Source organism: Toxotes jaculatrix, chromosome 12 (assembly GCF_017976425.1).
Source record: "Toxotes jaculatrix isolate fToxJac2 chromosome 12, fToxJac2.pri, whole genome shotgun sequence".
NCBI lineage: Eukaryota > Metazoa > Chordata > Actinopteri > Toxotidae > Toxotes > Toxotes jaculatrix.
In genome coordinates, this window is record NC_054405.1 from 12,565,216 (window position 1) to 12,589,119 (window position 23,904).

The 23,904-nt window shown below is 40.8% G+C and overlaps 1 protein-coding gene across 2 annotated transcripts in view; it reads right to left on the reverse strand.

The window, feature by feature from the left end:
- Window positions 1-394: 394 nt before the first annotated feature.
- LOC121190434 (disks large homolog 4) overlaps window positions 395-23,904 on the reverse strand; it is a 39,487-nt gene continuing 15,977 nt past the window's right edge. Inside the window, exons 3-20 of one of the 2 annotated variants that reach the window (XM_041051156.1) lie at window positions 13,397-13,450; window positions 12,357-12,407; window positions 12,020-12,144; window positions 10,307-10,476; window positions 10,005-10,141; window positions 8,871-9,015; window positions 8,313-8,448; window positions 7,975-8,131; window positions 7,760-7,862; window positions 7,162-7,276; window positions 3,880-4,056; window positions 3,551-3,580; window positions 2,734-2,789; window positions 2,520-2,621; window positions 2,153-2,325; window positions 1,669-1,778; window positions 1,459-1,550; window positions 395-501 (exon numbers count right to left, since the gene is read on the reverse strand). In XM_041051156.1, coding sequence (XP_040907090.1) covers window positions 395-501; window positions 1,459-1,550; window positions 1,669-1,778; window positions 2,153-2,325; window positions 2,520-2,621; window positions 2,734-2,789; window positions 3,551-3,580; window positions 3,880-4,056; window positions 7,162-7,276; window positions 7,760-7,862; window positions 7,975-8,131; window positions 8,313-8,448; window positions 8,871-9,015; window positions 10,005-10,141; window positions 10,307-10,476; window positions 12,020-12,144; window positions 12,357-12,407; window positions 13,397-13,450 — 2,040 coding nt within the window. Of the gene's footprint in view, window positions 502-1,458; window positions 1,551-1,668; window positions 1,779-2,152; window positions 2,326-2,519; window positions 2,622-2,733; window positions 2,790-3,550; window positions 3,581-3,879; window positions 4,057-7,161; window positions 7,277-7,759; window positions 7,863-7,974; window positions 8,132-8,312; window positions 8,449-8,870; window positions 9,016-10,004; window positions 10,142-10,306; window positions 10,477-12,019; window positions 12,145-12,356; window positions 12,408-13,396; window positions 13,451-17,862; window positions 17,953-23,904 lie in introns of those variants that run through there. The other variant, XM_041051157.1, reaches the window with a different exon arrangement.

Sequence of the window (23,904 nt, forward strand, 5' to 3'; positions counted from 1 at the left end):
GCTAAATCAACTGTATCCACAAGATGCATTTTAATGCTAAGTGTGAACAGGGCTTTGATACTCAGTCCTGCCTCATTAAAGTGGAATACTGATTAAGTCTTTTCTCTCAGTCTCTTTCAGACTAATTACACATCACTGTGTTCACATCTGTCTCAGAGTCTCTTTTTTGGTATCAATCTTTGCCTCGCTGTGTCACTTCCTGTGTTTGTCTCTGTTTCTGTGTTTGTCTTAGTATGCATTTGTCTCTCTGTGTCATTCTCAGTGATTGCCTAAGCACTGACTTTGCTGGAGGACAGACAGGCAGGCGAGGCTGGCTTGGCTGTGAGGGTGAAGGGTGGTGTTGTTTTGTGGTGGTGGTGGTGGCGAGGGAGGGGTGGTCGGGGCGGGTGCAGCATCACAGCCTCTCCCGAGTGGGGATCCAGATGTAAGGCCCTGATTGCTCCTCGATCACTGTCTTTACTTTGTGATAGACCTCTTCAAAGCTGTCCCCTTCCACGACAGCTGCAGCGGGATGTGCGAGGGAAGGAGAGAAAACAATGAGGGAATGGAGGGGAAAAAAATGGCACAGGCAGAGGCAAAACAAAAGAGAAGAGACAGACAGCAGGAAGCAGGAATAATGGAAACATTAGGAAGGGGAAGGAAAAGAGAGAAAAAGATGGACATTTATCAGATGTGTTTTTGCGAGACAGTGTGAGGAATAATCCATCAAAATACATCATAAACACAGTTTGATAATCTATGTACAGCTTTATCATGTGAAATCACAAGGTTAAACAAAAGGCACGTATCCATTTGGTGTCTGTGTCTACAAAGTCTCTCACGTTTATTCATTCTCACACATATTCCTTCAGTGGTTGGTAAAATGTCACATATGACAGCTGTTCATGATTTGCTATAAATCGCAGATAGCCGTGGATTTGTCAGGAAATCTAACATTCATATTCTGTCAACTGCTGTGATTTGCCCTAAATGTGTCTCTTAAATGTTAAAAAGCTCGGAGTCCTCCCAGAACGCATTCATTTCCCCATTTAATTCATTCTGCAATACCAGGAATATGTAAATGTGAAGTTCATCTTTGTCGGAGGGGCATGTTTTGTCATTGGCATTTGCTGGCATTAAACAGTAGAAAAAAAAAACACATGAAGTGAAACATATTTTTTTAACCCTGTAAAGTGTGCACAGGAGCACCAACAATGAAGTGAAAATATGGACAACCTGTTGTTTTTTCAAGTCTTGTTCATCATGAAATGAAGGATTTTTCTGATCACCACTTCACATCCAGTGGATTATGAGTAAGCATACAGTGGAGTACAAACGCAGGTGTATCAGCTCATGTTTACCATCTGTTGCTGGTAAGTATGCAGGGTGTGTAGACAAGGCAAGATACACGTTTACTACTTTGAAATCCCAGCTTCTGTGTTGTTACCTTGTGTACACGTCATTTCTGTGCACGCTTACCTGAGAAACACTCTAAGAAGTCTTGCTCTAGTTTGAGGGCTCGGTCCATTCCTTTCCTAGCCTGCTCCTCTGTCAGGCGAGTGTTGATCTCTCTGTTTAAATCACATACAAAATAATCTACTATAACACATATGTTTCACAATGCACAGCATATTCAATTTCCATTAACCAGACATTTCAAAATGCGTCAAGAACTTTTGCGGTACATACAGGACATTCTCCAGAGACTTGGGCCGGACAAAGATGGCGATGGGATGAAGCTGAGCTGCTTGTAGTCTGCGCACAGCGTTGGCCGATACATCCAGGATGCAGTGTTTCCCCTGCTGCTCGTGCACAAGAAATGAAAAGCAATGAAAAGACATGAAAGAAAAGAAGAAATGATGAGGACTGATGAGTACACACTGTTAATTTAGTTATGACTTCAAAATTGCTATTTAATCAGGCAACAAGCCACGAGAGGTTTGCAGCTTATAACTCAGACATTTCTTTAATGGAGCAAGTTATTTTTGATCACCAATAAATTTATGATATTTAAAAAGAACTCTCCTGTGCCTGATCTTATAATTATTGTACCAGTTATTATTTAGCAATTAGTGGAAGTAATTAAACCAGCTGCAACAAAGGATTGGAAAAACATTCAATCTCATTATTTTTGTTAAATTTTATTTCCTGGTGCAAGGTGTTAGCTGCACACCTGCTCAGCCACCTCGCGGACACTCTGGACACTGGTGCCATACAGGTGACTGTTGTACTGGCCCGCCTCGATGAACCGATGGCTCTGGATGTCCTTCTCCATCTGTTCCCGTGACGACACAAAGTGGTAGTCCCGTCCATCCACCTCATATTCCCTCTTGGGCCGCGTGGTGTCTATCAGGCAATAAACAAAACGATAAAAGCCGAGTATACACTCGTACCAGAGTATTAGAATCTCACAATTAAAGCAATTACTTCTCTGAGATGGGATGAATTACGCAGACATCACCGTAAAATGGCTGCAGGTGGCAGCACTGACATCAAATAATAACCAGAGAGTCTCTGTGACTGACAGCATAATTACTTACGAGGGACACAAGATCCAAACTTATCAGGGAACTCAGACAACAGGTCATCATTTATCCTGTCCTTCACAGGACCCAGAATGATGATGGGCCTCGCGTAATGAACTTAGCATGAGGAGAAAGAGAGTAGGAGCATTCAGAAAAGGGAACTTAAATCAAAAATCCAACTTTAAATAAAGGGTTTAAATAATGGACGTCTTCTTCTTATTGACCTTACCTTCCACTTGGGTGACTGTCTCATAACTGTGAGATGTTTTATCTCTCCCTGGAGACAGAACACAGAAGCATTCAGCCAAATTTCTTTTTACCATTACAGAATGACATCTAGGTTTATGGTTCTGTGTGTGTGTGTGTGTGTGTGTGTGTAATGAACGTGATGTATTTTCAAATGCCGGAGCTAATACGTCAGATGTCTTTATTGACAAGAACAGCAAAGACATGACTAAGTTGGAGGTGAAGTGTACTTTGGACCAGAGTCTGGAGGAAAATATGAATGAGGACTGCTTGTGTTTATATCTGGCAGTCTGTGTGATGTCCACAAATCTACAAATTGGTGGTGAGGTTTAAATGACAGTGATACTAAGAGAATAGGGTAAAGGTAAGGAAAGGACTGCTCCTATTGTGCAGTTATTGACAGTTAACACATTTGCATTAGGCTCTGCAACTTGCCCCTTCAACAGAGGTGCTAATCTTCTAATGGATACACAAAACAGTATCCTACAGAAGTGAACATGTGCATTAAGTGTATGTAAATAAAATAGTAAAATCTCTGCTTGTGTCAGCAAATCCTGCACTTGTTTTGCTGCACCCTGCCAATTTCAATAGTTGTAAATGTAATCTGCTAAAAATCAGTATTAAAAAAAAACATGTAAACAGTTATGCTTCATAATCATCACCTTGAGTGCTCAGGGTGTCTCGACCGTGGTCCTGCAGAAGAAACGAGAGCAGAGATTTACACACAGGGGGAGACAGTTTGAGAGAAAACCAGCCTCTTTCAAACAGCTCTGGTGGATTAACTTACCCTCTCTTTGGTGTTAACACGAGACCACTCTTTTCTTTCCACCCTGTAGAGATGAGGACAAAAAAAATTTCAAACATTAAAATTTGGGAGGGGAGAAAAAGAAAAAGGTGAAAGTGGTTGTGTGATTAACACCACATAAGTCTTGATGGCTCAAATGGCTTTTACACACAAATGTTCAAATATGAACAATCAAGTTAAAAAATAGTTAAACAATTATTAAGCTTTTAGATACATCCCAGGTAGTTTGCTGTCTAAACTAAAAACTCAGAAATTAGTAGCTGTAGTCACACACTGAGTTTTGATTATGGTGTTTAGTGATTCACAGGGAAAAGTGTGTCTGACCTGTGCTTGCTGGGGATGAAGCCGACCTCTTCAGCCTCATTTTGGGGGCTGACTCTACGGGCCTGCCACCACTCCTCATCTCCGCAGTCCAACACGTGCAGCACATCCCCAAACTTGAAGCCCAGTGCTTGACTGAGGAAGCCACAGTCCGCAGTTTTGTCATAGTCAAAAAGAGCCCTGAGTGATGAACGAAACTGAATCAGTCACTTGATTAAAAAAAAAAAAAAAAACTCTTTTAAAGTCTATTTAACCTCTTGTACACCAATATAATGAACAGTCTTCTTCCATTTTGTTTGAGCCACTTCATAATAGCATTTTACCACAGTCTGAAAACATCACACACTGTTTAAACTGTGATGGTTCTCTAGGAAATATCCAACTCCAGGATGTAATTTTATTAAAGCTGCACCAAGTGAGAGATTCTGGCTGTAACCTTGCATGGAGTGCAATTTTGCTAAACAGTAAAGTTCCCTGCATAACAATTTATCTGACAGGAACACCTTTAAGTTTTTTTTTTTTTTTTTGTTTGTTTATTTTATTTTATTTTTTAAATATTAAAGAAATATTCTCCTACAGTGTTTACAGTTAGATTAAGTTTAATTTCTCCTCCTTTTCATTAACTAAAGTTGTGCTTTTGTTACTTGACACATCCTGCTTAAATGTTGCCGTAAAGTTCACCTGCCCTTCGGTTGTTTGTATTTCAGGGGCTTCCGTATTTAACACAAAGCTTGAGGTAACTTAGGGTTCACCTGTTTGAGGAAACTGAGCACAGACAAAGGCGAAGGTAAAGAGTAACGTTGATGTGAGGGCAGACGTGTTATATTATTTCAACCGCAAACAAAAGAAATAGTCATAAACGAAGAAGACGATGTTTTCTCGGCGACGCTGAAATGAGACGGACGCAGATGAAGCGGGGCGAACATGGCTGCAGATCAGTGGACATGGTGGAGGACTTTTGGAGGAAAAAAAAAGAACTGTATTATGAGACCTGACACATCCAGGACGGATATCATGACCCAGAGCAGATCTATTTTAATTGTCCTGTTACTGCTGGCTGTTGAGTCACACTTGGACCTTGCGAGGACTGGATCACCCGTTTACGCTGGACATCAAGTATGAAGTTCATCTATAGGTAAGCAAGATACTAGAATTATTCTGGCGTCGACTTGGGCCCCATAGTTGTGTTTGTTCTGGCTCGGTATATTCCTCTTTCCTCGGCCCAAGTCAGCCCCACATGCAGTATAGCAGAGACATGTCATTAATACTTCCACATCTGGACCAATTCTGCCGCGCACACAGGAAATCTCACTGGCTGTCAGTCATACTGGAAGATAACGGCTGGAATCAGCCCAGATGTGGAAGTATATGGGCCAGCCTTGGTCCGAGGACCCAGTATTGGGCCCGAAGCTTTCACCAGATAAAAAGAAAGAGGAAAAGAAGTCATGTGGTTTTATGACTGAATGTTTGCTCATTGTGGCAGGGGTTTTCTGTTTCAGCTGATTGCACAGACTCTGTGGGTTATTATGAACATAACTGCTGTTGTGCATGACTCTTTCTATAGCACTCATTTCATAGACTTCACTCACTGCCGTCCCATCATCTTGTATTCTGACTCTGGCTGGTTGGTTTGACGTGAGCATTCTTTGACAGCAGATGCTATGAGTGGAGTGATGATGTTCAGGGGGCTGAAAACAGTGGAGAGCTGCAGCACTCGAAAAGTTTATCTCACTTGCATGTACACAACTGCACAAGTTAGATAACCATGGAATGATCTCAGCAGCTTTCTTTGCAGTATTTTGGTAAAAACTGGCTTGTGATGTAACTATAATTTTTGCACACAGTGATGCCTTATGTTTGTATGTACAGGAGTTCGTACTAACAACAGGTCTATGGTGTGAAGTGGTGAGCTATAGCATTTTTGGCCTGTTTTGTGTTTTTCTATAATTTAAAGGGGTTTTCTGTAAGGTGGTGCAGTACAGTGATTATTAAAATCTACAGTATATTTCACATTGAACACAGTAATGACACAGTTTTATTAGTGTTTACACTAAATCTTGTATGTCGTTAAATGTCTTGAATCTGCTACACACATGTAAAGCCACAGTGAAGTGACTGTGGTACATGCTGTCTTGAAGTCTTTGTTGGACTGTGTAAGATAGTAGTTTCCTGCAGTGTGTAAATTTATGGCATCTGTTCCTTTACAGTTTGTAACATTTAATGTGCACATTTGATGTAGTCTAATCCAGTCCTGTCTTGGGATTTGAGCAGCGCTTACCCTACCTTGAGTTTGTAAAGAAAGTGATTCATGAATCAGTGTTCCATTAATTTTCTCTGTGGATATTTTTTAAAAATCCCTATATTAAAATTGTGAAGCCATGACTCAAACCAGCATAAGCATAAGACATGAGTCTTGACCTTTATTTAAAAATTAATTTGATTAAAAAAAAGGCAGAATTTCTAAAACTGTACTTAATGAGGGAATGAACTGCTCAGCTCATAAAACATTTTGAATGTATTGGACCCCCATTATCCTCACACAGCGGGCTACAGCTCAGCCATTATTTAAAATCACATTATATAGTATGTTGTCCTCTTTCCTGTATCTAGTGTAATGTTTTGTGATTTCTTGTTCATATAGTGCCACGTATTTGTCATTCCTTCTCTCTGTTCTGGCATCTTAACATTGTCTGCAGTGCAAGAAAGCACAATTTCTTAAAAACAAAAGTTGAAACCAGCTTGTCACTGGAACATATACCATTTCTTTAACAATCTGGCAGTGCAGGGTTATATAGTTAATACATTTCCTTAATAATTAAATTCCCTCTGGAGGAGACTATGAATCATATTCTCACTTTCAGAACTCAATATTTCAGCCTTAGAAAGGCTTTGCATTTGGTTCATAAATTTAAAAACAACAGCTTGAAGCGTAACAGCACTTTAGTGGATGGATTTTACTCAGATTATGACTAAACATATGACAGCAACTCTACAAAAGAGAAGTCCTCTGGTCATAAACCTGATGCATTGATTGCTAGTTAGCTAATGCGTTTGCGACTAGATTTTTTCATTAAACTGCTTTAAATTAAACGAACCCTAAATATTTTAAATTCTTTGAATCACAATCTACTGTAAAGGTAGAAATGTTATCACAATTATGTGTTCCCCAACAGCTATGGGCCTCTGCTGTAAGGAAGTAAAAGGGTGCATTAACCCAAAAGGCTTGTCTTGTAGCCACTGTGTCACATTGTAGTGAAGAGACAGTTTCTACTTTAAGTATGAGACCTGATGTAGAAGCCTCTCTTTGGGTTGCTCCTTAGCGTCGTGGTCCCAGAGCCCATACTGCTGTTCATCAGCTGTTCCCTCAAGTCATGGATCTTAGCCTCAAAACGGCTGTACTCTGCAACAGAGAAATACAAACACACTTGGCTTCACATGAGAAGTTTGCTTCATAGCTGACAAAGTTGCATCAATGCAACTATGTCACATTTAAAATCTGTATGTGTCTCTGCAGAGAACTAAATGTTTCTAGCAGAATTTAAAATTCTAACTCTAAGTACTTCTTTCTTTGGCCATTGCCTGCATTTCCACCTTCTTTTATTTGTAATCTGTTTTTGAGATATTCTGCTAACAAACAAACAAACAAGCACACAAACACTCTCTGCCAGAGTTAATAAAGAAAAACCAGGTGCATCACTCCACTGGATGACTCTTCTGATGAAACCTCATTTTAACACGTAGATTTGGCAGCTGATTTGACATTATTTTGTCACTAATTTGAAGTGAAAATTGTAAGACTTGTTACTAGGCTAAATAATATAAAAATCTGTATGCATGAAAAAATCTGAAGGTGTGTTGTTATCTATGGCAGCTGTGGCTGTACCATCAGGCCGGTACTGAGCGATGATGGTCACCGTCTGGCCGGCGTTCTTCAGTGCTGCAGCTGCCTGTTCGTGTGTGGCCATACGCAGGTCCACGCCGTTCACCTGATGCACACACAGTACGACTGTCAATGGCTACAACTCAAAAATCATTCAGTTCCACTGTGGGATGCATGAAATGTGCGTGTTACAACTTTATGAAGATAAGTGTCTTTACACTGAGGATCTGATCGCCCTTGTGCAGCTCTCCGCTGAGGTCAGCTGGCCCTCCTGCCAGGATGAAGGAGATAAAGATTCCTTCTCCATCCTCTCCTCCAACAATGTTGAATCCCAGACCGGTGGAGCCTCGGTGGATCAAAACTCTGCGAGGCTCCCTGAAAAAGAGATGACGGAGAGAGGAAAGTAGACAGTCATGCTATCAATGATACTTTATGCAATCCAAACTCAAGCAGAAACAGTAATACCAACACTAGTACTGCTAATCCTACCACCACTAATGCTAATACTACTCATGATAAATCAATATATGTGAGAAATGTAAGGATCACTGCTCACCTTGGGACGTCATCATCTCCCATCATGCCATGCAGAACAGGAGAAAACCGACTAGGCGAGGTGGGAGTGAGGGCCTGTGGGTAATCTGACCCTAGATAGTTGGGGTGGCTGAGTTCAGTATCCATATGGGAATATGCTGGAGAAATACAAAAAGAGGTATAATAAACCAGGTGGGTACTGTACACAGATATGCAGTATCAGCTGAAACAGCAGCTCAGACTTCTGACTGTTGGCTTTTCCGTCGACTAAATGCAGTTTTGTAATGTGATATTTTCGTTATGTGTAGTATGAACAATTTTTGGTTATCATCTTATGAAAGCCTGTTGCAGTTTTCTTTTGTTACAAGGGCTGATTCAGGTCAAGAGAGATGTTCTGTTTTTGAGAAGGGAAAAAGAAACCCTCTACCTCTATTTTTGACTACTGGTCAAAATCTCAAATTTCTTTGTGGGTGTACATTCTTGGAAATACATTTATTCAAAGGCGGGACATTTGATGACGGAGTTTTCTGGTCAGATATTTGCTAGCTGTGGAACCCAGTGTGCCAGGAGAGGGGCTTACTGCTGGTGAGGTCCGGAGGGTTGTAGGAGTTGGTCAGGAACAGGTTGTTGGGCTTGGCCACCCTGAGGTACACCACCTCGGCTGTGTTCTTCAGAGCCCCCACCGCATCCTCATGCATCACGTCCTCCAGACACACGTTGTTCACCTGTTCATTCAGGACAAGTACAGGAGAAAAGCAATCAGGATCAACAGCTGCACACTAACTGCAGCTGTACAAAGCTCTGTGTGTGTGAAGGGGAGCTGCGAGGACTTGTGGTAGCTTATGACAGTCGCTCTTGTCACTGGGATCACATCATCCCAGTGATGAGCTGTCTAGAGGCACAATAAAATGTAATTTTTTTATGCTAGACCCAATAAGCTTCAAGTAATTTGTCAGTGTAGACCTCAGTTTAAGTACTACACAATATGGTATAGTATAAAATGAACCGTTAAATGTATTACAACTGCTTTCTTTAGAAATTACAAAATAAATTGCAAACCATTAAATAGATTAGACACAGACCCAAACTACAGTATCACAGTCCAAATCATCAGCCAACACTATTTATTACTATCTATTACATCTGCTTTAAATACAGGGCTTGTGGTTTCCTGTAAAGATAAGCCAAGCTGAAAATAAAGCTAAGAACATTATTTTTTTTTATAAATTAATAAAGTAATTGATTGTAATTTTATTCCTGAAGAGATTCATAATGAGCTGCAACATGTTGCCATATGCCATTTAGGGATAAAACACTGGCTCAGACACCATTTAGCAAAAACCAAGCACCATTTTGAAGCTGCTGGTGTGGAGCTTCACATCAGCTGCTGAGTTGCAGTCTGCCTGTCCTCCAGCAGATGGCAGCAATGCTGCTTGTGTCTCACAGTGGCCATACTACAGTTAAACATTTATTCCATCCTACACATCTGTTCACATATTAATGAAAGTAAATTCAGGCCATGAAAATTACAGCTGTAATTTATCTTCGCTCTTGATATTTCAGTGCTGCTAAATACACACAGTTGCGTGAGTGTGCATGTGTGTGAATATGTGTCTGTGTGCTTAAAAGCCGAGAGTCTGAGGCTGTCACTGACGTGTATGTGTGTGGGCGCACATCTCTGCATGCTGCTAGTTAGTACAGATGAGTGACCAACCGCTAAGATCTTGTCCCCGATCTGCAGACGGCCATCTTTATGAGCCGCCCCGCCTTCGATGATCTTGGTGACATAGATACTGTTATCTCCCGGTATGTGCTGGTTTCCCACCCCTCCAGCAATGCTGAAGCCCAGTCCTGAGAAAAGGAAGCGGCGAGAGAGGCAGAGAGTGAGCAAAGAAGGTATGGGTTAACACAGAGCAGATTTACTAAATCCAGTGGGCACAGTTTAGCCGGGTATAAAGCATCCTTAAGCCCACACAAAAGTGTTGATGCAATACACCAGGCCACACTTTCCAATACCTTTAGGCCCTTTGATGAGTTTGATTTCAGTGACTTTCTCTGCTGCTGGTTTTCTGCGGAGAACGTAGAGGCGGACGATAGCACCTGCCTCCTTAAGGGCCTCCACAGCTTGGCTGTGTGTCACCTCCCTCACGTCAACATCATTCACAAATAGGATGCAGTCGTTCACACTAAGAAACGGAGAGAGCAGAGAGACGGTGGGAGGGAGAGTGAAAATACAGCTACAGAGTTTTTGTTTTGGTGAAGAAAACGGTCGCAATCCTTCACCAGACAAGGTCAGGAGCAGTCAATCTCCAACTATAGCTGTGTTGAAGATCCAGTTTCTCCTAAGACATCTGGCCTTTCCTCCCCCCAGCTCTCGGTATTCAGTATTAAAGAGAGCAGAAACCCTTGTGCTGTTGATCTAGGGCAAGGGTTAGCTGCAGTATAGCTCTCTGTGTGTTAACTGTTCTTGAAAATCATGAGGAGTTGAGATGTGAAGTGTAAGTGACAGTGTGTGCAGGGGAGAAGCTGATTTTCAGGCAAGATTTTGATGAAATAGCTATTTTCAGAAGTACACATTCTTCCTCCAAGGGCCTAAAACTCAACTTATCGCTACTCCATTCATGTGTTTAAAATTGATTTTACGGCCATGAAAATTACAGTGTGTAAAATTTTCTGAGACCGAAATAATTCTTGAGGGCTGCAAGAGGTTTAACCACTAAGATACATCACTGAAGCCAACTCCTCACTGCTGACATCTTCATCCAAAAGATTTTACACTGACAAAGTCAATATTAGAAGCAGTATTATGTTTTTTTTTATTATTAAGCTTTAAAGGCCAGTTTTATGTGCATGCATTACAAAATGATCAGCACTATTTAACTATGCTCTCATAAACCTCACAGAGTTCTTTTATTCTGATTTTCAAGAATTCTTCAAATAAATCACAGGGGCTACTGGGTCACTTGATGTGGAAGAATTACCCTGAATGAAAGTGAATGTTTGCACCATCAAATAGACACTCTGAAAACAACATGAAGCTCATAGTATTTTCCTCAAGATATGTGAGATATGTAGCTCGAAGCAGACAGTAACGGTCAAGGAAAAAAAAAAAAACAACAACAATCTGCATTCAGGCAAATAAAAGCATTTTCTCCAGGCCTGATTTATACTCTGAAGTCATTCCAGATGGACGTTTATAGGTCAACTGTAAAGAGGAGGATGAGGAAGATGCCTCCGTACATGTCTTGTTTATTGCAGTTTAATCGGGAAAACAAGTGGGAAAACAAATCTGATATTACCACATATTCTTGTAAATGGCTCCTCTTGAATGTATCATTTGCCGCAGTTTATTTGGTGTGAACACAGTATTTTCATCTAAAATCTGATGCTGCTGCTGCTGTTTCTGCAGTTTCTACACATTGATGATGTTGAACGACAAATAAAAGTAGTAGTAGTTTGGTCGAGGCATTGAGATCTTGAATTAAAGAAGCATGTCCTCTCTCATGTAACTTTGGTGTTGAGCGGGTTATACAGTCAATGTGTGGTACAAAACTTTGGACTCAGAAGGAAGAGGTGAGCTTCTGTTTAGGCTGTTTCTCCTCCCTAAGTGTGTTTGCTGGTAGAAAAGTTAGCCTAGCCTGGTCTACTGAATGCTGGATTTCCTGTTTCCTGGCTGTGGGAAGATGAATGGCTTTGTGTTTACTGTAACATTAGAGTGTGCGGTTTTACCTCAGCCGTCCATCCTGAGCCGCGGCTCCTCCAGGTATGATTTTGGTGATGAAGATGCTGGGGTCGTCGCCCACGTGGGGGTTGTCCGTTCCCCCTGCAATGCTGAAGCCCAGGCCTGAGTTCCCCTGCAGGAGCAAATACAAACACACATACATGGTGATCATTAATCACACCAGGGGCATTTAATGGGAACGATTACGCATAGTCGGATCTATCATGCTTTCTTGACTCGATCAAGACTAAAGCTATTAATAATCAATATGGTAGCTCTGCAGATGTCTTATACATTTACTGTAAATGTGTCTAGAAGTTTAAAAGATCATTTTCTCAGACTCACTCTCTCCAGTGTGATCTCCTCGTACTCGATTTCCCCTTCTGTCCCATTCACCTGTCAGAAACAAATGTTTATAAATGTAAAATGCAACGAAATTTCGTTCTGTATACATTGTATACCTGAATGACAATAAAGTCTGTCTAAGTCTAAGTCTTTATAATGTCAAGCACAGAAAATTAGATTTTAAGGATTTTTTTTTACAATTAATTATACTATTATACAAGTTGAACTGTTGTACAAAGGAAGTATAACCCAAAATAAGAGTCTAAATCCTCAGCTTATGTTGGTTCAGCAGTTACCCTCTGGGCTTCATTTGTTTTGCTATTCATTAACTGACTCAGAAGTCCTGGAGGGGGGATTTTCCCATCAGCTCCTGAACACAGCATCATCTCCACCAGAAATAATTATATCATCCCTTGACCAGATGTTCTGTCCAAATGCATTTTGTCGCTCGTCGACGTGCTCTATGTGTGGACTAGTGTGGTACCTGGTAGACAATAGCAGCACTGTTCCTTCAGTCTAAATCGCCTTCTGGCTGAACAACTTAGCTACACATCAGCTTTACCACCGCAATTAAGGAAGTCCCTGAGGAAGAGTGAATTTAGACTTCGCTGTTTTGGTGTCTGACCTAGAAAACAACTTTTCTTAGTGCTGTGGTGGTGCAGAAAGACTGGTCTGCGATGGCAGGCTTTTCTCTGAGAAGCCTCGCTCTCCAATCCCTCACAATTCGTGATAATATGTTCACTGCTTTCATTTTTGGAAATGGCTTCATTGAAGAACTTGAAATCAAATGAAGTGATGTTTCTGTTCTGTCAAATGTGTATCAAACAGAGAAACTCTTTTTTTTTATTCCTCAATTAAAAAGGAGTAAAATTAATTACTGTTATCACAAAGATTAAAACAATGAGCACAGACCTACCTGGATGCTGGGGAAGGAATGGAGTGACTGACAATACAGACTGAATATGAAGGCAGTTAAGTTAGTCATGTGTTTGAGCCTAATGTAATAATACAATAAAGGGAAGATTAAACATAATCCTTACATATGGGGAGCCATCGAGCGTGTCAGTGTTCACCACCACTGGAGGAGTATTTCCCTGGAGGGAGAGAAAGAAGAAACATTATTAAGAAATAATGGCAGAAATTTAAAGATGACGCAGCTCCTGGATGAGCTCTCACTATATCCCTGAAACTTACAGTCACAGCCAAGACTGATGGCCATTTTAGCTCTTAGCCGCGATAACACTATTCTCACTCTGTCGTGGCTGTCTCTCTTTTAAAGGATAGAGAGCACCACTCAAGAGCCATTTGTTATTATCCACCCATGATGGACGCAGAAATAATTAATGCCAGCCCTCGTGTTTTTTTTTTTCTCCCAGGCCTTTGGTTTGTCTTAGCTGCTGGTTGAATTACAGTATGGCTTGTATTACTGATGCTGTAAATGGTCATCTAGTGAACACTGTGGACATGGACATCCGCCTCCCGCCCACCAGTCCTTTCAAAACAAACCTCTCAGTGATTCATGTGCAGCCGCACTGGCAGCACACGGTGGCAATCTCCCAGCACACTCTGAGGACGATGAAGAAACAGTAACTTGGTAACAATTCAGTGTCAGGCAGCGCAGTTCGTCCGATTATCCTCATTGAGCATAATGTCGCTTGACTTGATGGTCAGTTATTCTTATCAAAGTTTTTTTTTTTTTTTTTTCTGTCTAGAACAAAATTGCATCCATTGCTGTGTAAAGCCAGACTGCGTCTCTCTCTCAGCATTTCAGCATGTTACTCATCAGGAACAAAGTGATGCAGGAAGAGATGAGAAAAGACAGCAAGTCAATGAGCGAACAGGATTTTTGGCATCAATGTGGTTTGGATTTACCTGCCGGTACATTTCTGTGACAGCTCATCTGAAGTTTGACAATTAACCTCTACATGCTATCCTTATTCTTCTCCTTTTAATCTCCCTTCTTTCATTCTTTCTTTGGGCTTCTTTACAGGGTTTACCCTCATCATCAAAATATCTTATGTTGGATGATGTAGATGCACAGTTATGTACAGAACACAGTCTGACTCCCTCTCTGAGCGTCTGTATTTATATCTGTTGTCATTCTGTACCATGCTGATTAGCATGGGGAGGACGCTGTGCATCTAAAGTGCTTACAGAACAGCAAACAGCAGCATAAAATCAGCCTGCTGACCTTCACAGACCTGACAGCTCTGACACACACAAACAACCACACGACCCCAACTCAACGCAGTTTCTCTGCTTTTAAGAAAAACGTTTTTCATGTTCTTATCCAGTGATCTTTCTGTGATGCAAAGAGAAGTTATTTTTTCACTTAGTCTGTTTCTCTCTCTCTCTAAGAGAGAGTAAGTCATCATGGGAACTCAAAGAAATGCTCATTGTATTTATATATATATATATTATTACAGGGATTTGTATTTTCTTTAAACTCCACAACTAGATTCTCTACACCCTGTTGCCTGTAATGTTCTTTTGTTTTAAAATTTCTGCCATATGGGTGTTAACTCAATTATATGTTTTAGCACTGAGGTCATCGTTGTGGTGTTTTTGATACTCTTCACCTCCTGAATAAGCTGTAAATAAGGAGGATATAATAATAGAAATAATAGAAACAGTTTTAAACATGTAATTAAGTTGCCACATTTTGTTGACACTGACAGCAAAAATGGAAAATTGAAACTTCAAAAGCGGAATTTGTTACAGAACTGTATTGAATTAAAAAAAAAAAACTGGTGTACTTAAGGAAATGGCTGCTATATCAAACACTGAAATCCGGTTTGAGTTGTCTTGCGAGTCCTATTATGTTCTGTTAAAGACACAGTGAAGTGACAATATTATTAGTCGCTTAATCAGTTGACAGATAAGAAATCAATGGCAATTTTGGCAGTAATCGTTTGTTTTAAGTAGTTTGCCAATAAAAACATCAAACTTTTGTTAATTACAGCTTCTCATATCCTAAAATCTGAGATTAGATCATTGTAAATTAATTGCCGGTATGGCTGTTTAACCCAATGAGGCCTTTTTTTTTTTTTTTTTTACTGTTTTTGGAAAACAGTTCTTCATTATCTGATTTTCAGATCCAGTGTCTAAGCAAGGCCTATAGGCCTTTTTCATTCAGGCATGTCACTGCAGGAAAGGCACAAGTGTAATTAATGACATTAACAATGGCTCTGTTTCAATCAGTGTCCCAGTGAGCCTACATGCACAATAACAATGACCCAGCACAGCTGAATGTTGTAATTAAGCTTATTAATTACACCTGCGATTTTGCTGCTGTAATGCGGCCAAAAAGCACTATGAAAAAAAAAAAGCCTGGTCTTTGCACACCACCACCATCCTATGCTCCAAGCCCCTTTTCTCATTAGAAATCATCATCGTTGAACGATACTAATTATATCTCCCATTATAAAGAGAATATACTCATCCACACAAGGTAAAGACATAAAACTCTCCCCAAGCCCCTGCACAAAATGCCAGAGTTCGGCTTGAACTGCACACTGGTCGATTATAACAGTTGCCTGTGCAGAGCTTCACCGCGTAGCTGTGTCCAACGGGCCGTGCTGCTGAACATTACGTCAAATTCATCCTTATCTAGAGACAGAAATAATGAGTATAGCCAGCAGAAATCTAAGCTCAGTGCAGGCAGTTCCCCTGCAGGGATTTTGACAGAGCCCTCACTCCCTCTCTTTGCTCTGTCAAGTCTTTCGACATCAGGGTTGTTAGGATTTACAGTGTTTGGCTGCTCTTGCCCACCTATATTTTAGCACTACCTATTCAACTAACCTGTCCTCTGCCACGTCTCTAAAGGCAGCAGGCAACACCCGTGCACACCCAGGCCTTTACCTCTTGATGAATTTATATGCATCAAGCTAACTGCCAGAATATACGCATTAAAAGACAAATAAAACAGGTTTATTTAGATGTTTCTAGTTAGCTGTTTCTCAGATTTTGCTGTGTTTTATGCAATGCTGTGATGATGTACCTGATCATGTCCTCAATAAAAGAATATCAGTATTTGAGCACATGCTGGGCTGAGGCAAGAAACAGCACAGTAAAAGAGCTAAACTGTGTCTTTAAATCAGCGTCTTTTCTTTGTTAAGAATTGAATAAATAGATGTAGTATTGGCTGTTAAGCAGTGGGAACCATAAGCTTCAGGGTATGCTAAGTCTGTAGCTGCATACAGTACAGTCCTCCTGCTATGTGACTCACAAGGCATTCAGATATTCTGATCAATCTCTGTCTGCCGCTCTGCTCACGTGCACCTGCAAACACGCACGTCTGACTGTCCCCTTCTGTGCACGCTCACATCACAAGGCGCTTTCAGGCTGGTGGATATTTTTAGTCAAAGGAGGTAAAATAACGCCAATAATAATGACAGTCACCTGTTTAGCTAAGCCTGGGGATATTTAAAGCACCACTTCCTGTCTTTGCCTTTCCTGTTGAGAGTAAGTGTACAAAGAATACTTCAGTACTGTCAGAGGGGATGCTGTCACATGCGAGCGGGCTCTGGACGCAAACCAAAGGCTGCATTAGAGAGGGTTTAATGCTGCATGTCCTGCACACCTTGCAGCGGCTGGAGAGCCTCTAACAGGTAAAAGCCATCCAGTCAATAAGGAAGACAGTGACCTCTGCTGAAATGCGCAATGTCAAACTATAAATTGGTATGTGTTTGAGTTTAAAAAATAAATAAATAAATAAAAGGGTTTTCTTTGACAGCAGCAATTAAGTTGGCAAGCATTATGGGTATTGCAGAGTTTTAGTCTGCATGTAAACCGCTGCTCTTCTGTGTAAGAGAGAGAGAGGCACACACGGATAACAACACCAGACTGACCCTTACCTTAGGGCTGTGCAGGGCAGTTAATGAAATGGAAATGCGAAGGCAAGACTTCTGTGAAGTGTTTCGTAATGTGTAGCTGTAGCTGTTTGTGTGGCAGGTTGGATGGCTGGTGATTTTGCTACCTCTGTGCTTGTGTTTGGGCTTTTAGTGCAGGATGTGATGGAGGTTAATTTAGATGTCACATCATAAACATTGCTCACTTATTCGCTCCTTACTAAGTCCCACGAACGTGTGGAGTGCGGGAAAAGGTGGTAGCATGCATCTGTGTGTGTGTTGTAGGGGTATGGAATTGGTGGTTACATACAGTTTTGTGTTTGAATAGTAAATGAAAACAAAACATCAGAGCAAGACTCACAAACATAAGTGCAACCACAGCCTTGATCTGAACTCTGTGTCTGTACAGGTACTACAAAACGAAGCCTTGGTACCATAGCAACAATAATAATAATCATAATTAGATGGAATTTTAATTGTATAGCACCTTTCATTCATGAAATGCAGCTCAATGTGCTTTACAATAAAGAAATTAGCAATAATATCATCACAAATAATCCACAAGCACCACAAGTATTTCTCTGATATATTGAGGTCCAGTCATAGTTAAAAAAAAAAAAAAAAAAAAAGAGTTAACATGTTTAAAACATGCCTACCATCTTATGATGTCGATGTTTCTTGGCTTTCCGCACATTGTTGAGGAACCGACTGCCCATCTTTTTGGCGTACCACACAGACATGAACATTCTGCTTCGAGTGCCAAAAATTGAAATTGTTGTTGATGCTGGGGAGCAAAACCTGCTCACCTCCCGAAATGACACGCGCATCCACCGAGAACGTGGCTGCAAGCGTTAGAGTGAGCTCTGGAAGTGCCTCTTTTCAGAAATACCACAAAAGAATTATTGCAAAGCAAGACATTAGATCTAGGCCCTGCCATAACAGTCGGTCAGAGACCACGGAGCATCCAGATTGCCTAAATTAAAAGATATCTGTTTTAACTTAACACATGCCCTTTGAGCTTTGCTTTCCACTCAAGCTAAATAAAACATAATACTAAAGATAGCATGCTTTAGACGCAGGATACACCTTTATACATTTTTAAATCCAGAAGTGCAGAAAAGGCACAGGCCAATTAGCTTCTTCCTTTTGCTGAGTAGATGCTGGAGACTTCATTTGAAGAAGCCCGATATCATCCTCCAAACCGAGGCTCAAGTTAGAAAAATTTCTCATCACCAAAAAAGGCTCATTATTATCTGAGACACACTCGTCCTGTCTTCAGAAATCAGCCAACCAGAATACAAAAAAAAACCCAAAAAGCCTTTACAGATCATTTCATTCTTCGTCATCTGTGGCAGTGGACTGCGATAGCGGTGCCTCCCTGCTACTGGTCTGTGCTCAGCGAGAATGCAGTTCATATTTTCTGCTGCTACTGTACTGTACCCCTCCCATCCCCGCTGATGAGGGAAAAAAAAGGGAGCGAGCAGGAAAGTTTGATGGCAATTACTTAGCTGTCTCTCTGTATAATGTCGACGCTGGTGATGTGAGAGGGGGAGGAATTATAGTTCAGCTGATTGTAGCAGGACAAGCAGCTCAAACTGGCCTGACTTGTCCAAGGGACCACTTGAAACTGAGAGGGGACTGGAGGCCTGCAAGCCCCAGCTCTACAGCCAGTCAGTCAAAATAGTGAGACCTCAACATAGCACTGGCAAAATATAGCTTGACATCAGATCATTTTAACTTGTCACTTTTTTTCCTGTTTATTTTTTATTTTTTTGTTTTCAAAAAAAAAAAAAAGAAGAGTTGAATTCACTTAAAAATCCGTAGGTTTTTGCCCGTCCTGCTCCAGCTCTCTCTTTCAGAAAGACAGATGGATTGACAGGTGTGTCATATATATGCACAGCAACACACAAAGGCGTGCACGCTGAACAGAATTACGTAAGGACATGCTGAAGGACAAGCTGTCAGCTGACGTTCTTATTTTGTTAAATAAAATTCCTCCATCCCCCTATCTAATTTTCTTACCCGTCCAATTGCAAGGCCCTCTCTATCTGTCTTACTCCACCATTCAGCACGAACAGCTCTCTCCTTCTCTTTCTGCATGCATAGTTTTTTTTTTTCCTCTCTGCCTTGCTTCCCTCTCCTTCCCAAAGGACCTGAGCTGCTGCTGCACAGTAATTACACCGAAGCTGCGGGGACATATTTAAACATTTATTAAAGAAAACTAAAGAGGACGGAGAAAATGAAGATAGAAACCAGATACCGGCCAGACGAGTGCAGAGCAGAAAGGGGCGGGCATAATGGAGAGCTTTTGGGGAAACGCTACAGAAAACAGTAATTGAATCTATCTGTACATTAAAAACGATTGTCCTTATGCCAAGTGTCAAACACATCTTAGAGGGGTTAACTGTTTTGTCTGAGAGAGATTTGTGTGAAAGGATTGTGCTTAGAAGAGGTTCTGTGGTGAAGGCGGAGAGAAAGTGATGTGTATTGTTTTTCATTAGGAGAGATAAGAGTGTAACATAAACTGGGCGGTGGGGGTCTTCAGTAAGCAGTTTGTGCCTGCTGCTTCTCACTCCCAGCCCCTCAGGTGAAGGATAAACAGCAATATTGTGTAATGTTTTCAGTTCAAGAACTCCAGTCTGTCTAGATAAATGTACCTTTATGCATTCTTAAAAAAAAAAAAAAAAAAAAAAACAGCCTGCCGAAGAACATCCCTGACCCAGATCTCTGTCAGTGAATGAAGTCAAAGGTAAAACGTTACAAAATAAGAGGCTACAGGGCTGCCTTCAGGGTCGTCAGTGTGTGAGTGAACTTTATACAAAACATAGAGAGAAAATTGAATTCTAAAGACACATTAGTTTAGGGGTAATTATTTTTCCTGCTTCTTCTTTTGCACAGGATGAGGGGATGCCTTCTGTTATATCTGTATGTGCAGTTCGAAGGTATCTTGAATGCTGAATTCAGCCAGTAATGATGCCTGTGGGATTCACTGCAAGAGTAGGGAAATACCTTTTCTGCACCACTGAAAGGATAAGACTTTTTGCTCATTAGCCCAGCCTTTGCTTTTAAAAACAACCCTTTTAACAACCCTTTTCTTAACTCTGTTATTTTGGGATAAAAGATCAAACAATGGATTTGCCTCTTTGTGTAAAAATCTGGTATATAAAACATTTATTTTGATCTCGTGTTTGGTGTCAGATAGAGCCTGAACTCTGAGTCTGATCACAGCAGTAAGAGCACAGCACATGATGTCACAGCAATTTATATAGCCCTATAATAAGAGGAGGACATGGCACTGGGCACATGGGACTTACAGAGTCATGTAGTGAACGAGGCAGAAAGATTAATTAATACGAGGACAGATCAATATCAAAAGTTCTGTGCAGTGTGAAAAAAAATGATTTCTAATTACATTATGCCCTAAGTTTAAAAAAAAAAAAAAAAAAAAATAGATGTCATTTGAAGCTAAAGCACCTCTTCGCTAAATCATGTACATAACCCAAAGACCTGCTCTCACTTTGCCAAACCATTGCAGTGCTTCCAGAGAAAATCCTTCCCATAAATCAATGGGGCCCGGAGTGGTACTGGCAAACCCCACACCATTAAAGCAATAAAGAGACAGACTGACGACACCACCTACACATCAATGACAACCACACGGGCTCTACACCGGCTGCAAAGACATCCGCACACATACGCGTTACCCGCAATGCATCTTGCAGACAAGACAGTACATACATACTGAGCCAGTGAGGAAAATTGAATGCATGCATATGCAGGCTGAAGTACGTCTGTATATGTGTGAGGGACTGTATGCAAACACATTCTTCTTTCTGATGACTTTATGCTGAATAGTGCAGAATGTCCCATATGTTAAACTGTTTAATTATAAGCAGGCACTATTAGACGGGGTGCGTTCAAGGTCAGCGCAAGCAGACAAAGACAAGAAATGATGTATAGTTACAAGAGTAACTACTTGTTCAACAGAGGCAGAGAGACTGAAAGCCAGATTTAATAGTCTGCTCCCTCCAATGATCCTGTATTGTCCCTTTAAAATTATTATTCTATTCAAGTACAATTCAAAAAAGCTTTTGCTTTCAGATTTTCACTTCTTACTTACAGATGTTTAGAAATTTCCTTTTAGTGAAATAACTTGTGGTACTTGAGTATGAATTCCTTTGGTATTATATGCATTTTTTGTCTTGTAAGACAGACGAAATCATGTGAGCAATTCATGGCACATAAGGCTAATGCAACCTGTCTGATCATAAAAATGTTTTATTGAGAAAGCAGCATAGCCATCTTCTCAAGGTTATGAAAGTCACTGCACAGTCTAACACTGACACCTACAGGTTTTAGTCTGTCCTGCAAAAATTTAGATTACATCTATCTGTCCGTCAAGCCCTCACACTACGTGACACCAACGTATCACTGAGGGTTAGTTTCATCTTCATTCGTGTCTCACAGCATCGTGGCTGTTTTTTTTTTTATTGGTTTACATATTTCAAGACACAAGTTTTTGTTTGTGTGTGTAACATCCGGCCCTGAGAAACTGATTCTGGAGAAATATACCTGCAAAAGCACTCAAACGTCTTTCCACTGAAACAGGATCCACAATACATGGAGCTCAGGTGCAGGAATGCACTAGTATCACTTTTTGCTTTAGAGTATAGGAAGAGAAACATGACAGGAACACAGGAGTATTGTCGTGTGATGGAAGTACAACATTTAAAAACTTTGTAGTTGCAGTCGTGTGATTTCAGGCCCAAAAATATTCATTCATTGGGTGCAAGCGGAACAAATCTGATGGACAAAAGGAGATTTGAATGAGAATGAGTATGAACACACTGATATCATCAGGAAACAGATGACCTCATACTCTTTGGCAGTACAGATAAAATGGCGTTGAACGGGCAGCTGTCGCTCTGCAGTCGTACAAACGTTGAGTGACACCAAATCCAGCAAAGACAAAGAAATGAGGATACAAATCACACTGATGTTGATGACTGATGGTGATACTGGTAACTTTCGGGGTGACGGAGCGGCACGGATCACTGTGCTCTTACCAGTGTGGAAACAGCGGAGGTGTACATTGGAGTGTGTCCCGTAGACATCAACACAGGCTGCAAAACAACAGAAGGGAGAGGGTAATTGTGCGGGTCATGCGGATGGGCACAGGGGAAGAACAGTGGGTGCCGCTTTGTTTTTCCAGTTTTTGTTTTTGTTTTTTTGTTTTTTTTTTGTTTTGTTTTTTTAATTCATCAGAGGAGATGCTGACAAGTTCATCTGTGACACACACACACATTTACATCTGGGTTACAGCAGAGGTCCACCAAAACCAGCTTACCAGGACTGATACAAGCACCAAGATAGTCTAAAATAGGTACTGATTCTGTATATTTTTAATGAAATCTATAATAAGCTCATACTGTATGCTCTGCATATGGTAGTTCAACACCCCATATGGAGTTATACCATAATGTTCCATAAGTATTCAACATGAGAAAGCAGCAGTGTACCATATAGAAAGTATATAAGACAGTTGTATAAGATCTCTCTGAGAAGGGAAAACACAAACACAGCTGTATGTTTACAAAATGTATCAGTCTTTTATATCTCTATAGATTTTTATTTATTAAGTGACACTGCAACTGTTCCACAACAGTTATACAAATGAGTCACTTGTCTGTAAAACTAATCTAAAACTAATCACATTGTGCACTGACTGTTATGTAGTAAACCACAAAATTTAAAAAAATGGCCAATAATAGAACAGAAAATTCTCAAAATAAAATATGCTTGAGATATTATCTATTTTTCCCTCACTAGTCATTGATTGACTCATTGATAGACCAATGAAAAACAGCTTATTCGGAATCAGTTAAGCAGTAAAGAACAGTGGGATCGTTAAACCTGATTTCCACCCCGCACAGCTACTAATACACCAACCACCATTACAAACAGCAGCAGTGCAGCATTTTCCACATGTCAGGAGATGCTTTTTCTCCCACTGGAAAAGTTTTATATTGCAGCACTGCACATCATTCAGCTATGAATGTTGAGACAGCTGTATTTGCTGATCCATGTGTAGGGCTACCTGGGAGGCAGATTCATGCTGATCCTGATATTTACAGATACTATCTGTGCACCTCTCAATCCATATACAGACAGGGCTACTGATAGTTCCTCTGAGGCATTTTGGACTTCAGTGCATTGCTCAGTGGCACATCAGCAGTGGCTATCACAATAACAGAGTAGTAGAGCATTACTAAGTTATTTTATCTCACTACCCCCTACAGGACTCCACTAGCGGGTGAAGAGATTCAAGCAGGCAACAGTGGGCTCACAAGTCAACTTCCTTAACCTTCCTACTGCCAGCAGGGAGTAGGAAGGTTGAGGTCACAAGCAGGGAGAGGGATGCAGGAGGGTGGGGGGCTGTGTAATGAAGAGGGGGAAAAGAAAGATATGACAAATAAGAGACGTGAAAGTTAAATTTGAAAATATGGGACAGGTGCAGGCCAAGGTGTCCACTGAAGCTACTCACCATGTCACAAAGTACTGAACAGGGTCACAAAAACAAAATGTCGAAACTGAACCACCATCGCTATGTGAGGAAGCAGTTCTAGCGCAAGGGGTAACGCTAAGTACAGATAAACCAACCATCACCACCACCATCATCATCATCATCATCGTCATCA